A 15,299-nucleotide genomic window follows, 5' to 3' on the forward strand; every position below is an offset into this window, starting at 1 on the left:
TTATTAAATATATTGGATTAAAATATTAATACGATGTATTCGTTTTTTTTAACATTTTCAAAACTTTATTTTTACGCAAAAAGTTTTACGCGAGGTGTTACAACCTTCGCAACTCGATATTTTAATAAGTGAGTTGAAAAATTATAGAAAACATGTTCGTTTGATTCAAATAACTAAAGTTTTAAATTTTTGTTTTTGATTGCATCTCCCATATTTGCGTTTGATTTTGCAAAGCTAAACTGACCCACATAATTTTCATGATCAGCGAATTTCTGCGCGTTATATAAAAAGATATGCTCAGACTTCCAAAATGAAAATGTTTTAAAATTGTTTATTTAAAAAAATAAAATCAATGCAATACATAAAATTGGTCGTATTATTAAAGATGAAAAATGTGCTTTGTAAATAAGTCGCTAACAATTTTGTTCAGACGGTGATGATTATATTCTGACACCAATGTAAACGTTCACACCCACTATAAAAGCTTATAATAACAAACAAAATTTTCACACTAATAAGCACATTACCTTTCACATTATCACCAGCAACACGCCCGCGCAATTGAAACTGCAAGATTTCTGAAAATTCAGTCAACTACTATTTAATCCGATGTATAACTTGATTAAGAAATTTTTTGTTTATTAATCCATACGCTGCTATTGTTTTACATTGTTATGTCATTTCATGCTCATATACATACATACATACTTACATAAATGCAGCGTAAGTTCCTCGTCAATTAATTTTATTTAAAAAATTTCATATACTCAGATCCGAGAATGTTCGCGCTCAACAACAGGCGTTGGGTAAACAAAAATACGATTTATCCAAATGGAAATATTCGGAATTACGTGATGCAATAAACACGTCTTGTGATATTGAGTTGCTTGAGGTAAGTTGTAGTTGTGCGAGTGATGCAGCTTCCACATGTTAACACTCTTTCGTTACCAACTTTCATATTTTATAGGCTTGCCGACAGGAGTTTCATCGTCGTTTGAAGGTATATCATGCATGGAAGGCAAAGAACCGTAAACGCACCACTATGGAGGAGAATGAACGCGCACCTAAGAGCGTAATGGAAGCAGGTAAGACAAAATCTTAAATAAATTTGCGAAATCTTCTTAACTTTATTTCCAGTGCGTCAAAGTTATTTTTAATACCTTGCCCCTAGCACAGCTACACCTAACCAGGGCTTGAATTGCTGACTGCAGAATAGCATAAGGAACACTTTTTGCTCTTTAAAGCAAGCAGCTCTTGATCTACGACTTGAGATCTTGAGCTACGACTAACACAAATAAATCAGCAAAAGCAAACAGCAGCTTACAGCGCAGTTTGTTTTTGCTTACACAGTCAGTTGAAGCAACCTTGGTTCGAATCGTCACATACGATATAGTATTAATCATCACGTAAAAACACGTGACATACGTGAACGTACTCTTTATTCCATTCAGCTTTTACGATTGATGTATCACGTATTTTTCTTTCGTATGGTTTTCGATCCGTGAACGGATGTTACGATTCGAGCCCAGTTTAGAAAAATTTGCTGTTGCTGCAAGCTTTAAGTTAGGGGTAGTTTTAGGCACGGCGCACATTAGAGCGATACGATATGCGATGCGATACGTGATACGATATGAAAGCGACATCGTCATGCGTGCAGTACACATTCGTGTCAACCCGAATTTTTTCCCCTACCAAAACTTTCTTACCGAAATCAACCAAAACCTCCCAAATTTTTTTCAAGTTTCTTGTATTCTTTTTCAATGTCAAGTTTATTAAAAATATAGATAACTTAATATTTAGTAAAACTAAAACACAACTATGTAGTACAATAAAAACAAATTAACTGCGTATAATAATTCATTTTACTGTACAGACTTATGCGACCTAAGAAGATCTATTGTGCTAAACGCTAATTGTAATCACTCCAACCTTAGGCTATTCAATAAGCTAAGCACTTTAGCACCGCCCAAATTCCAAATTTTAGATGGAGAAGACAGTCGTTCTCCAAGGTGTATCAGTCTACGATTCATGTTACGTGGGCAGACACATAGAACCCTAGAGCCTCCACCAGCCCACAAAACCTACAGTCAGCCCTTTCGTTGCCTTCAAACCCTTCATGTCCTGGAACCCACTATAGCGTTACGCTATTGTGGGCTCCCAGGTGGTTAAAGAGTCCACAAGCCTTGGTGTAGTTTACAAGAATTTATGGCTTTTACACTGGCTGACTATCCGACACAATATTTATTTTGGCCCGATGTGTCCTTCTACGAAGACATTCGCGAACATCGATTGCAAAGACCTCCCCCCTAGAATATTGCTGTAACGAGCCCATTGGCAGACTTTTCTGCAATCTTGGTCCAAGTACTTCATAAAGTATATATATATGGAAATTCATATTGTATTAGGGACACAAATTTCGATATGATACGATGCCATGCGATACTGTTGGCATTCTATACCGATATTTTTTACTCGATAGTTTCAAAGCGATAATTTTTGGAATCGAGTACCAGAACACCAGTATCGTATTGAATGTAATAAACTCAAATTACAAAGATAATGTAATTCACAATTCTTTCCGATATAAATTGGGCTTTAAAGAACAGAAATTTGTACTATCGTTTATATTGCATGTAGCGGGATTTGAACCCGCGGCCTCGGTGTTTTAAGTCAACATTTCTACGTGTAGAAATAATAATAGATTGCGCCTACACAATATGTTAATGTTTGGCTGAGCTGCACCTTGATGTTGCCACACAAAGAGGAGGGACCTACAGTTTTACGCCGACTCTGAACGGCGATTGTATTTTTTTATGAGAAGCTGTTTTTCATGGCAGAAATACACGCGGAGGTTTGCGCACTTCTAGTCACTACACCACAGCGCTTTACATACGCGAAAGGGAAATGCGATGCGATAGGCAAACGCCCCAGCATAGTACTTACGACCAGTGTTGCCGCGAATAATTTTTAGTGGTAGCCAAATTCCTTTAAAAAAAGGGCTAAAAAAGAGCTAAATAAAGTCGTTATGGCTAAAAATGGTAGCTAAAATTGTTTACTTACATATACATATGCTTATAAGTATACACACAAACATTTTCAATAAGTAATGGTATAGAAAAATAATGAACTCTGGAAAAAAAGCTGATATTTTATCCAACCGAAAAACTTTCTGTATAAAAGGAGAAATATACGACACCAGCTCACTGGCTCCATCAAGTGATTGTACCATCAGGCTCGAATTAATAACTTACCAGCATGCTGGTACAATATTTATTTCTTTACAAATGAGGTCGAGGAAAGATCGAAATGATTAGAGCCGAAATTTCATAATTTTACTACCATTTTGTTAAACATTTTTTTTTTTTTTTAATTCACAACTGCAATATCGTTAACTTAATCTTCCACAAACACGGCTTTGACTCTTATAGTGCAAGAAATTTCCACAAAAATATTTTTTACTTAGAAAATTGAGCTAATTTCAGTGAGATCATTTCACCACTCACGTTACCAGCATGCTGGTACAATCTTAAAATTCTCAAATAGTTTTTGAAGTCGCACGAGCAGCAGGTACAATCACACCACAAGAACATACACGGTCAATCGACTTGATGGGCCATTTAACCAATTAAGCCTATTAAGGGCCGTAAACTTATCTATATTAAACTATAGTTAATTCGTTAATAATATATGTATATATATCAGTCTTTCTTAGTTTAAAAATTCATCTCTTGCATAAATGAAAAAAAATTAGATCAAATTAAGCATACACAACTTTTTCATGCCAAGTATGAGTAAATTCTCCAAAGGGCTAGGGGCAATTTTAAATTTATATGCCCAAAAAGAATTTGTGGTAACTAAATCTAACCACCAAAGGGCTAAAACGGCAACACTGCTTACGACGTATTTGCGTATCGCATCGCATTTCTCTTTCGCATCGCATTACAGAGTAGCTCCCCACATTCCGTGCTCAGAATTTAAGAAACAGCTGATTAACGTTGTTTTTGTTCTTGTCACTTAAATGCAAAGACTTGGAAATGGAATTTTAGTTTCACAAATTTGATTTTAAGATTCAAAATACATCAACAGGCCATTCACTATTCCTTAAAAGCACCAAGCAAATGCAGCCAACATGTAAACACAAAACAACTGATATGCACTTTGACATTTTATCCATTTTTAGCTAGAGAAAAGGCTGTTTTAGGTGAGAAGAAAAAGACTTACGAACCAATACGTTCCAATTTTCGCTCTCTATTACCCATTTTGTTGAGTACGCGAATGATTTCTGGATTGTTTTGGGCACCAGCGTGATCCCGCGTTGCGTACAGGAAAGAACCTATTCAGAGAAATCGAAAATGGGATATCGAGTCGTTTTATTCGGATATTAATGGGTACCAAACCCTGCACCTGACAGTCGTGAGTTTAATTTTTTATTTCCCGAATGTATCGAGGCATAACCACAATTTTATTTACTACACAGTCCGTCCAATTTTCGACACTGCCTTTCCTAATAACGAACTGCCTTAGAACATTTTTCTTAGTATGTAGTCCCAAAATCTAATTTTGAACTATACAGCCACATGCGTGAGTCGCAAATTTGATAAAATTTCACGACTCAGCAGCATTAGCATTGCCTACTGTCGCGACAAGTGAAGGTCTGTTAAAAAGGTTAAGATGAAAATTCGGAAGAAGCTCGGCAAACACTTGTTCAGAATGAAAAAGTTTTCAACGAAAAATTTAATCAGAAAGTTTTCAGGAAAATGGCCGAAAGCGTATCCGTTTCACAATCATTTTCTGTACATACGTTTCGGATGCAACTCAAGGGGGAGAATGTATCCGAAAAAAACGAGGAAATTGTTTCTATTTTCGGACACGCTTCCGGATATTTTACTCGGATTTTTACTCGTCGTTTAAAGTACAGAACGGCGTATCGTTTGCTCTGCAAAACCTCGTAGCTGACTTTTGTGCCAAACTAGATTTGCTCACCGGAACCTCCTGCCATCAAGCCTTATCCATTCATACAAAATTATCAATAGTTAGATATAAGGTACAGATAAAAGAAGGAATCGTTTTGAAATAAGACAGATTTTACTTTCTCCTGTAAAATTTTTGTAACCGCACATACGAAGTTTTGCATTCTCTTGATACGCGGTTTTGTACCTTAAACGAGGATATATTTATTTGAAGTATCTCGCATATCAAGCCACTTATACGACTGGAAACTAAAAATGCAAATTGCTTCAAGTTATCAATGACAGCCTCTTAGTAAAAGTGAATGCATATTTTATTATTTGATACTTTTTTTGTTTTCGTATTCAAAAATATTTTCAATGTCGCAGTTATCATGACGAATTATATTATAATCCTACACAACTATAAAAGTTGATAACGCATGGAATGTCATATAATGTTTTTTACTTTTTATATCTCTATGTTACTTTCGGCGACATACATATGTGTATTTATGTACATAGATTAATTTCAGATAGAAATATATACACGTAAATAGGCGCCTATGAAAAATAGTATGTGTGCAATGGTTTGTCAGCAATTGAATGAACCCAGCCACAGCGGTACATATGTACATAATAGCTGATTTCCTAAAATAGATTAAGCAACTTTGCCCTAAGGAAAAAGGTTCGGCATGGAAATGTTTCGGGAGCTACCTTCTTGACAAATGTACAATCTTACTACATTAAACGAGCAATACTTGCATATATATATATATATATATATATATATATATATATCCATAGGGTTCTCGGAAACAGCTCTAACGTTTTTGATGAAATTTGATACACAGATAATATTTTGAATTCTAAGGTTATCTGACTAGGCAATATCTCCGAGAAGACTCCTATAAGGTTGCCACCTATTCGAAATTAGTTACAAATTAACTAAAACATCATAACATGGGTATCAAATGAAAGGTATTTTAAAGATCCCTAATTCAAAAATATTTTTAATAAGGTTGCCACCTATTTTGAATCGCATTTTTATTTAATTTTTTGTTTAGCACAAAAAGGTAAAATATTACTATTCATGGGTACCAAGAGAAGGTTCTTAAACAATGCTTTCCTTATATCAAAATGTTATGTCTTAAGATAATAGTGTAAGGTTGCCACTTATGTTCGATTCTACACAATTTATCTAAAACATCGCAATATGGTTAGCAAATGCAAGGTATTGTTGAGAACTTTAGTCAGAAAATATTTTCCATCAGGGTTGCCACGTAATACAAATTTTTATTTTGTTAATATCAATCAATATTTTTTTATGTATACATAGTACATATCAGAGTTATGAAAAATGCATTAAATTTTTTTAATGCATAGCATTTTAATGTAAATGAAAAAAATTAATGCATTAGTTTTTGATATTTAATGTAAATGAAAATTTCAATGCATTAATTCCGAAGAAATAATGTTAATAATTTTTTTTTTTTTAATTAACATTTAAATGTTAAAATGAATGCTATTGCAATAATTTATTGCATTAAAATTATAACAAGCATTAAAAGCCCATTAACAAACTTTTTTTTTTTAAGTAAAAATTCTTTGCTGACGTTGAGGGTAGAATTTTAAGGTCAAAAAAGATAGTGACGGACGTTAAGGCTGGTTTTCACTATGTCAAGTTCAATGGCATTTGTGGTTAAATAGGTAAAAAACACATTGTCAAATGGAACTAACAACGGTTTATTGATTGATTTAGATCAGAGTAGGTCCTCAGTCGTGTACATGCGCTGCTAAATTGGCTATCTGCCCGTTTTTGGCTCGTAATAGTATATGTAATCGGTACATCGGCGTAGCCAGTATGCAATTTAGGGGGGTCTCGACCCTATTAAGCTGGCATTTCAGGGGGCTCGAGCACCCCCTGCCCCTACCTGGCTACGCCCATGAATCGGTATGCATCAACAATCAACATAAAAATCTACAAAAGCACTCTGAGTTTCATGCACATTGGCTTTTATTTTCATAAAACATCTAACAATGTTTAGAAGAATTTTTCTACAAATACACATAATATAATGAAGCTGAAAAGACTATTAGTAATTATTCCAAGTCCTTCCAAAAGAGGTTATTTATATTTCACTAGAAAAACAATTTAATGGTTTTTAATAATGCAAACGAGCAAAAGTATTAAACATTTTAGTGCATTAAAAATTTTTCATTACATTAGCTTGGATAATTTAATGAAAGAAAATTTCATTGGCATTACATTTTTCAGAATTAATGCATTGAAATATTCATTTGCATTAAATTTCATAAATTAATGCATTAATTTTGTACATTAACATTATTGCTTCAAATGTCATTAATGCATTAAGAAATTAATGCATTTTTCACAACTCTGGTACATATACGCTCAAGATATGTACCATTCATTCCAGCGTATTTCGGAATGGCGTTGCCACCTAAATTTTACAGTAAGGAATTTACTTTATAGATATGGAAATCCTTTTTTTCCAAAATATTTTTTTAAAGCTATCCAAATCTTGAAAACTTTAAAAAGTATATGCAATCCGGGCAAAGTTCGGTCAACCTGGTACTGTACATTAAATACTTAGCCAAATCAACGGAGCTGTGATAAAATACTATTAAAAAATATGACGCATTGGGTGCAAGTGTACACTCTAAACTAGGGATATGTCTTCTTCTTCTGATTTGGCGCTGCAACCACCTAAGCGATTTTGGCCGGGTTTTGCATTCAGCGCCAGTAAATCTACCAGAAACGATGAGTTTTACTGAGGTGGTAAAATTTTGCCGAACTGTATAACTAACCAATTCAATTTAATTGAAAAATTATATTTTTTTTATTTGAGTTTATGACAGAAGGGGAAAAGAGATTTTTCGCTTAAATTGCTGGCAAAATGGATAATTCCTCAGGAAAACTTGGTCACAGAATGTGTATCCACTCCTCATTTGCAAAAGCTTTAACAATAATCAACTTGGATAATAACAGATCTCTTATGCACTGGTAACAAAAAATTTGTAGCCGTTTAATAAAACTCCCGTCAGATGTTTAACCCCTTTTCTTATCGTATTCTGTGCACTCTTGTAACCGGTAAATTCTGTTACCATCTTATAAGCTGCCAGCAAAATATTTAATTTTTTAAGCTGATAAAGTTAGAAGGACGAGTTATCGAGTTTATATAAGTCCTTAACATATAATTTTTCCAAAAACAAATATTCCGAAATTTCAAGGATACAATTTTAAAAGGACATTTTCAATACATACCAGTACGTATGCACCAAAATATTTAATCTGTTTAAATTCTTGGTACCCATACTTTTTCTCTAAGCACATTTCACTGAATTTTTACATAATTTTTGAATTACTGATATCAGAGTGAAAAACTAAAAACGCTATTTTACTATATTTAGCCCATTGTTTAGCGAATATATTGATTTTTGAGTGTAAAATTTACTATTTATATGTGACAAAATATTAATTATTAAATAAAAAAAGAAATGTAGCCAATACTGGGCAAGAAAAGGAATTTCTATTATTGCCATCAGTTCAACAAATCCCGAAAATCCTTCGATTATTTGCCAAGAATCCCGGGATTTTCGGGACCTAAAAAAGGCCGGTACCCCGGGACTAACATTCCTACCATGTGCCTAGAATTACGATGATAAAAAGTGGTAAGGGTTTTTTTCGGTTACAAAATATTCGATAACGTGCAGAATAGAGTAAGTGTAGAAATATGTTGGATATCAACTACTAAAAATTTCTCCTTAGTTCTGCAAGTTTAGGGAAGAGAAATGTGGTAGATATCAACTTTAAAGCTATATATTGCTCAAATGTTGGAGAAAAATTTGTTCGATGTTTGTTGGGTAAGGTAATCACATTTTTTTTTTTTTTGGTGGCTCAATCTTATTTACTTTAAGTATCCGCCAGTTATACTTAGATCTGCATATTCTTTTGCTATAAGTTTTTAATTTATATCCGTTTTTATTCTTACAGCTTATAAGGCACCACCGCTAGCACATCCCAAGCAGGAAATCACAACTGCCCAGCACCGTTATTTCCGTATACCATTCATGCGCGCCAACGCGCCTGAAAATAGTAAGTTAAATAAATTTGAAACCCACATGATTTTTATTTAGTAATGTTGTCGAATCGCTTTTCCGTGTTTCAGCTAAACGCGGTCTCTGGTACGCACACTTTGATGGACAATGGATAGCGCGACAAATGGAATTGCATGCTGATAAACCACCCATTTTGCTAGTAGCAGGTAAACAATTACATTTTTGAGGCTAAAACATATCTATGCCTAAATAGTTTGGACATAGAGAAAGTTTAATTATCTAAATTTTAAGTATTGTGACTCCGTAGAAATAAAATTAGTTGTGCATTAAAAATAAAATATTTCTTATTCTTCTAATCTACGCAGGTGTTGATGACATGCAAATGTGCGAGCTTAGCCTGGAGGAGACCGGTCTGACACGCAAACGCGGCGCTGAAATTTTGGAACATGAATTCAATCGTGAATGGGAGCGCAACGGTGGTAAACCATACAAAAATCTGGGTGCTAATAGCAATTAAGTAAAGAAAACCGTTTAGGTTTCAATACGTTCCACTTTCATATATATATGATAAAAAAATTAAATGCAGACTAAATAAAACAATTTATATGAAATTCAACTGTTAAGTTGAAATCGCAATTAAATCAAAAGTAATAGTTAAATAAATGATTATTTAAATTGTATGTGTATTTTTGCAAAAAAAAAGAAAAAAGAACGTTTTTGATATCCAAAAATAAATTAAGAACCGTCGGTCAATGTGCTTTCAACGTATCAACAAGAGCAAGGGAAATATAGTATGTAATATTAGTGTTAGATTTGGAAAATTGCTACTCGATGTTTAGTACGAAAACAAAAAGTTTCAAGAATTAGCATGAGTTGCTTGAATGAATTTACAGTCGTTGCGCACTTTGCAGTAGAAAGAGAAATTTATTTAATGAAATTTGAGAATTAGCAGCATATTTGCTAAAGTTTAAAGAGCCATTTTATCGTTAGTTACAAGAAATCAAAATCTTAATAGAAATTTTGCAGATTCTAAATCAATAAAATGAGTTGCTTGAATAAATTAAAATAATGTAAGCATAATTTGTGCGCAAGCAGTATATATTAAAAAATGTTAAACGTTTTGTTAGCATGCAAATTGTCTAAAATTATTAGCTAGAAACATTACAGTTCGATATGAATCACTAAATGTACATATATCACAATCGGCCCTATGCTGAATATCGTCATCGTCAGTAAAAGTGATGATACGGCCATCGTCAGCCATGTTACTGATGCGATGAAGATCGTCGACGATGACGATATTCCGCATAGGGCCGTATGTGTTTTAAAAGAAGTATTTACACACTATTCTCAGTAAAAATATACGATTCCTATACAACAGCATACTTACTTATTCATTCACACAAGTATTTAAAATGAAATTAACAATTAAAATCATTCAACTCCTGTGTCTACTTTCTCTAATACTACATAGTAATGAATAATTCATGAAAACAATAAAATTGTTGTATTCCTTATGTATGTATGTACATATGTGGCATAAACACATGTACTTTTATATTATGAACATTTTGATCGTTTGCTAAAAGAGCCGTTTTTCTTAACCGTTGGTTTGTTTGGAATAAGCCGTTCTTCCAGCAAACAAGCGACATGTTCTCTTAATAACAGCGATCAATTTTTGACTTACAAATATGAAACATAGTAATTTTTATGAATTACATACATATATGTTAATTTATTTACTGATAACAGTATAAAAGAACCACTAGATTTTGTTATTATTAGCGAAAAATAGAGTGAAGAAATTAAACATTAAGAATGTCTATTTATAATTTTAAGTATACAAAGCAGCATGGAAAATAAATACTTTATACCTAATATTTAGTGCATTATCATTAGTAGTTTCTTGGAATGGCCGGAACTTTTTTCTAGAATTTTATTTCTCGGAAGTTAATGAGCCTAGTGTTGTTGTACGTTCCCACAACGCTCGAGTATACGCTACCGGACTGATCCAGATACATATATTTGACGCACACACAACTTATAAGAAAATGTTTTATGCTGTTGCACAGCGAACAACGTAAACTAAAACTGTGTATGAATTGATTAAAATGTCATTGCGGTGTCATGCAGAAAAGTATGGAATTTATGCTTCAAAATTTAGCGAGTTGTGAATGAACTAACGAATACAGAGTTATTAAATTAGGCACTCTCTAATGAAATATGCATCTACAAACATGTATGCTAGTAAACTTTTTCATTCACCTGCCTATTCTGGACGTTACCGAATATTTTGTAACCTGAAAAATTTATTACCAAAACTTGTAACCACTTCTTGTTGCCGGAATTCTAGGTTTATTGGTAACAAGTAATTATACATACATATTCAGCGATGATTTCATGTAGAAATTTCGTTTTTCATATTTCACGGGCAATATCTTGCTTTAAGTGGTGGTAGCAAAATTTACCGGCTACACCGGTACACAATTCAAAAAGTGTTTAAAAATTGTCGGGAACTTTCTGTTACGAGCGCGGAATATATGTACCTGTAAGTAATATAACAAAACATTTAATTGTTGGGGCACATGCAAACAAATGCTCAGCTGACGAACCCGCTTTCGCAAACTTTTTTCTCAAAACCAGTTGCAAACACAAAGTCGCGTTCTTGCGTGATCTTGTATATTTGGTCAGAGAAGTTCTCTGATTTGGTGTATGAAAAAGCCGCCTATGGCGGAAAGTGAAGTGTTGACATTTTCCATGTGCTCTTCCTTTTGTTTTTGTTCTGGTTATAGACTTTGCTACTATAAAAATAATGGACACAAACCATTCCTGTAGTTGCATTGGTGAAAATGTTAATTGTTGGCGTTGAAGTGCGAACTTGTGCAGAAGATGTCATATAGTCAGGTTGGCCGAGCGGTCTAAGGCGCCAGATTTAAGCTCTGGTTCCCGAGAGGGAGCGTGGGTTCGAACCCCACACCTGACAAAGAGCATTTTTTTTTAATTAGTATTTCCAATATTTTTCTTTTTACATACATTTTTTTTATAAATATACATATATGTATATACAAAATTGACGACGATATTGTGGACACCATTGTGCATGCCTCCAAAATTGGATTTTTATACCCGAGCGCACTTGTGCACAAGGGTATTATAACTTTGTTCACATAACGGTTTTGTAACGGATCGAGATAGATATAAACAAATGTATACATAAATGATCAAAATGAAAAATGAAATCGTTTAATCGGTGCCTGTCTGTTCGTCCGTCTGTGCACACGATAACTCGAGTAAAAATTGAGATGTCTTAACGAAACTTGGCTTTGTGTACGGATGGTATGGAAAATAAGCAAAATCGGACAATAACCACGCCTACCTCCCTTATAACGGTAGTTTTCAGATATACGAACCTGCGATATTTTAGTAACTGCTGAAGCTCCTTCAATCAAAATTGATATGTACCTTTAGACGGAAAATAAGAATATTATAATTTTTTGGTAAATGGGCGTAACCACGCCCACTTATGATCACTTATTATTTTTATACTTGTTTAAATTCTTGATGTTCAATTTATGTTTCAATGAATTTGTTTGTTATCAATAGGAAAATTTTTGATTATTCTATAATAAATTTCAACTTAAAATTTAAACCAAATATATTTACTCATTAAAATATCATATAAATGATATATTGAAATACCCTACAATATATCAAGATATGATATTTTATTAAAAATTGTATTTCCTTTTTTGTTTGATCTCGTTGAAAGTTTATTTATTAATAAAAAATTTTCTTTTTAACCACAAACAAATTCATAGAACCATAAACTGAAAATAGAGAATTTAAATAAGTAAAATACCCTACAATTACATGTGTATATCTTGGTAACCGCTGCACCACTTTCACGAACACCTTAGCTCTTTGAATGTAAAACGTATATTCTGTGGTAGTAAAAAAATTGGATTGACTTCAATAGTTAACGCAAATATTACTCCAATAAAGCTCCAAACATTTTCCTCGGAGTTAAAAACAAAAATTACAGTTAACTTCGAAATCATATAAGTTTTTTCTGATTTACTTAGTCTCTTTGTGGGTATTTTCAACTAATACTGTTTGTACTTAAATAAGAATGCAATTCTATATTAATGAAAATTTGGTTTTCATGCAAATTGCTAAAAGTTCTAAAATTTACATACACCAACAAAAAAAAATCTTGACTTGCTAGAATAAAAAACAAAGCTTTATTTTAAATTAACATACCTAGTTATTCAAAATAAGAACATAATTATTTGAAAGGGGAAAAAGTTAGATTTCGTAGGCCTGTGTAATTACATATATTTATGGCCATATTGTGTATGGCGACTGATAGCCGATGGGCAACCGTATACTAAAATTCGCATTACGTATGGCTACTGGCTACTGAATGTCGGCTACTGAGTCTAGTAACGGAATTTTCTGTTTCCCGCTATCGATGATTTTGTTATTTGTTCACATAAATTGTTCAACACATCGGAGCAAAGTCACCAATTACTTGGAAAAGTTCATGTCAAAAAAGTAAATACGGATATTTTCTGTGCTTTTCTGTATACTGAGATTAATCCCTATACATAATACAAATTACGATACTGGTAGCCATGGCTACTAGACCAGCAACTAGACCCCAGTCGTCATACATAATAGGACCATTATTCGTTAGAATTCATTTTTGTTGAAGGTTCCGTACTTATAATTTTATAGCATAAAAAATTAACTGGCAACATTTCATAATTTCCCTTGATTAGCAACTACACTAAATTTAGCAAAGACTGCAACCAAAACAATCTATAAATTTCCCTTTTGTGTAAGTGCTTTTGGCTTGTTAGGTTCTTGTCGTTAATTTGACAACACATTTGCTGTAGTCAGGTTGGCCGAGCGGTCTAAGGCGCCAGATTTAAGCTCTGGTTCCCGAGAGGGAGCGTGGGTTCGAACCCCACACCTGACAATGGAACATCTTTTTTTAATTTTTTTTAATTCATAATTTCAAATTTTTAATGACTATAAAAATTTTCCAAATACATATGTTTGTATGTACATACAAAATTTGATTCATAACTGTTTAAAATTGTAAAAAATAACTTATTTATTTCTAAAAAGCCATGCTGATTATTCAGTAACATATCGTCACCTAATGGTGAAAAGATGCCAATTCCATGTTTTGAAATTGTTCAGGGCAACTGGCAGAAAAAAATTATTTTTCACTTAATTTGCTTACGTGAAAACTGCAGTAAGTGGAGCACCCCCAATGGTGTTAGTTGAATCAAAAACACATATTAGGTATAGAATTCGTTTATTGCATCCTAGTGGAAGGTAATAAATTTTTTTTTTACGATCTCTAGGCTGACTCTATTGCAGATACGAGGTTAACGCAGAAGTTGGACGTTACTTACTTATGCGGCCATTTTCATTGATCATAAGAACATTATTGTAGAGCAATCAACAGCGTTGATCAAAACAATCCAGTTTTTTACTATCGACCTGGCGGTTCTATGCTCTTAGCCAAGTTAGAAGCCTCGCCACGTACATACTATGTATGTGCGTCCATATGTACATATAAAATGTGTCACCATCTCGCTCTGCGAATTGGATTTCTCATGGCTTGTTTATTGCTTTGTCGCTACTACTGACTTTGTGCATTGCTTCGCTCTCAGACAGCCGCTGCCAGCCAATGAGACAGTCTTTCAGTAACATTCGCGAAGTCAAGATCAAGTTGGGAGTGGGCCGCGTATCTTTGTAACCGACAAGTTTTCCAATTTAATTTCTCGCTTTAAAAGACGTTTGACCATTTTGGTCATGACCATCGGCGCGTTCGGAAATGAAATTGTTAATCGAGAAAACTGCGATTGAAAGTGTATAATTTTAATTTTAATTTATCACATCGTGCCCAACTTATAACTGTAAAATTTACAGTGTAAATACTTGTAAAAATTCGCATTTAACTGCCACTTTGCGTATTTGTATAATTCGATATCACTTTGTTCGTGTCTTTCTTATTTTTCACATCGATAAGTGTTTGTGACTGATAACGAAAAAGCTATCTGGCCATCCAGTTGCGGATAAGAGTGTTTATTTCATTGAATTCCGTGTTTAAGATATTTATTATCTTTAAACAAACGAGAAAAGAGAAAAGCCATTGCAAATCAGCGACAATAACAGCAAGAAAAGCAAAAATGTACGTGACCCGGTTGTCGAAGTTGTTTCTATTCGTATTGGCCTTTGCTGCCGTCCTAGACT

At 33.5% G+C, this 15,299-nt stretch overlaps 1 protein-coding gene and 2 non-coding genes across 3 annotated transcripts; all 3 read left to right on the top strand.

Moving 5' to 3' along the window:
* Positions 1–83: 83 nt before the first annotated feature.
* Positions 84–9,670, top strand: LOC118754766 (myosin heavy chain 95F-like; the record flags this gene model as incomplete). The annotated part of the gene is made up of 6 exons (XM_036489650.1): positions 84–128; positions 772–892; positions 968–1,085; positions 8,965–9,066; positions 9,140–9,235; positions 9,395–9,670. Coding segments are annotated over 6 exons (634 nt in total), but the record flags the coding sequence as incomplete, so codon positions are not given.
* Positions 9,671–11,928: 2,258 nt separating this feature from the next.
* Trnal-uaa lies at positions 11,929–12,012 on the top strand. The gene has a single exon. It is a non-coding gene; the product is annotated as a tRNA-Leu (tRNA).
* Positions 12,013–13,926: 1,914 nt separating this feature from the next.
* Positions 13,927–14,010, top strand: Trnal-uaa. Its single transcript has one exon. It is a non-coding gene; the product is annotated as a tRNA-Leu (tRNA).
* Positions 14,011–15,299: the final 1,289 nt, after the last annotated feature.

This window comes from Rhagoletis pomonella, unplaced genomic scaffold (genome assembly GCF_013731165.1).
Source record: "Rhagoletis pomonella isolate Grant_MI unplaced genomic scaffold, Rhpom_1.0 Rhpom_scaffold_04594, whole genome shotgun sequence".
NCBI lineage: Eukaryota > Metazoa > Arthropoda > Insecta > Diptera > Tephritidae > Rhagoletis > Rhagoletis pomonella.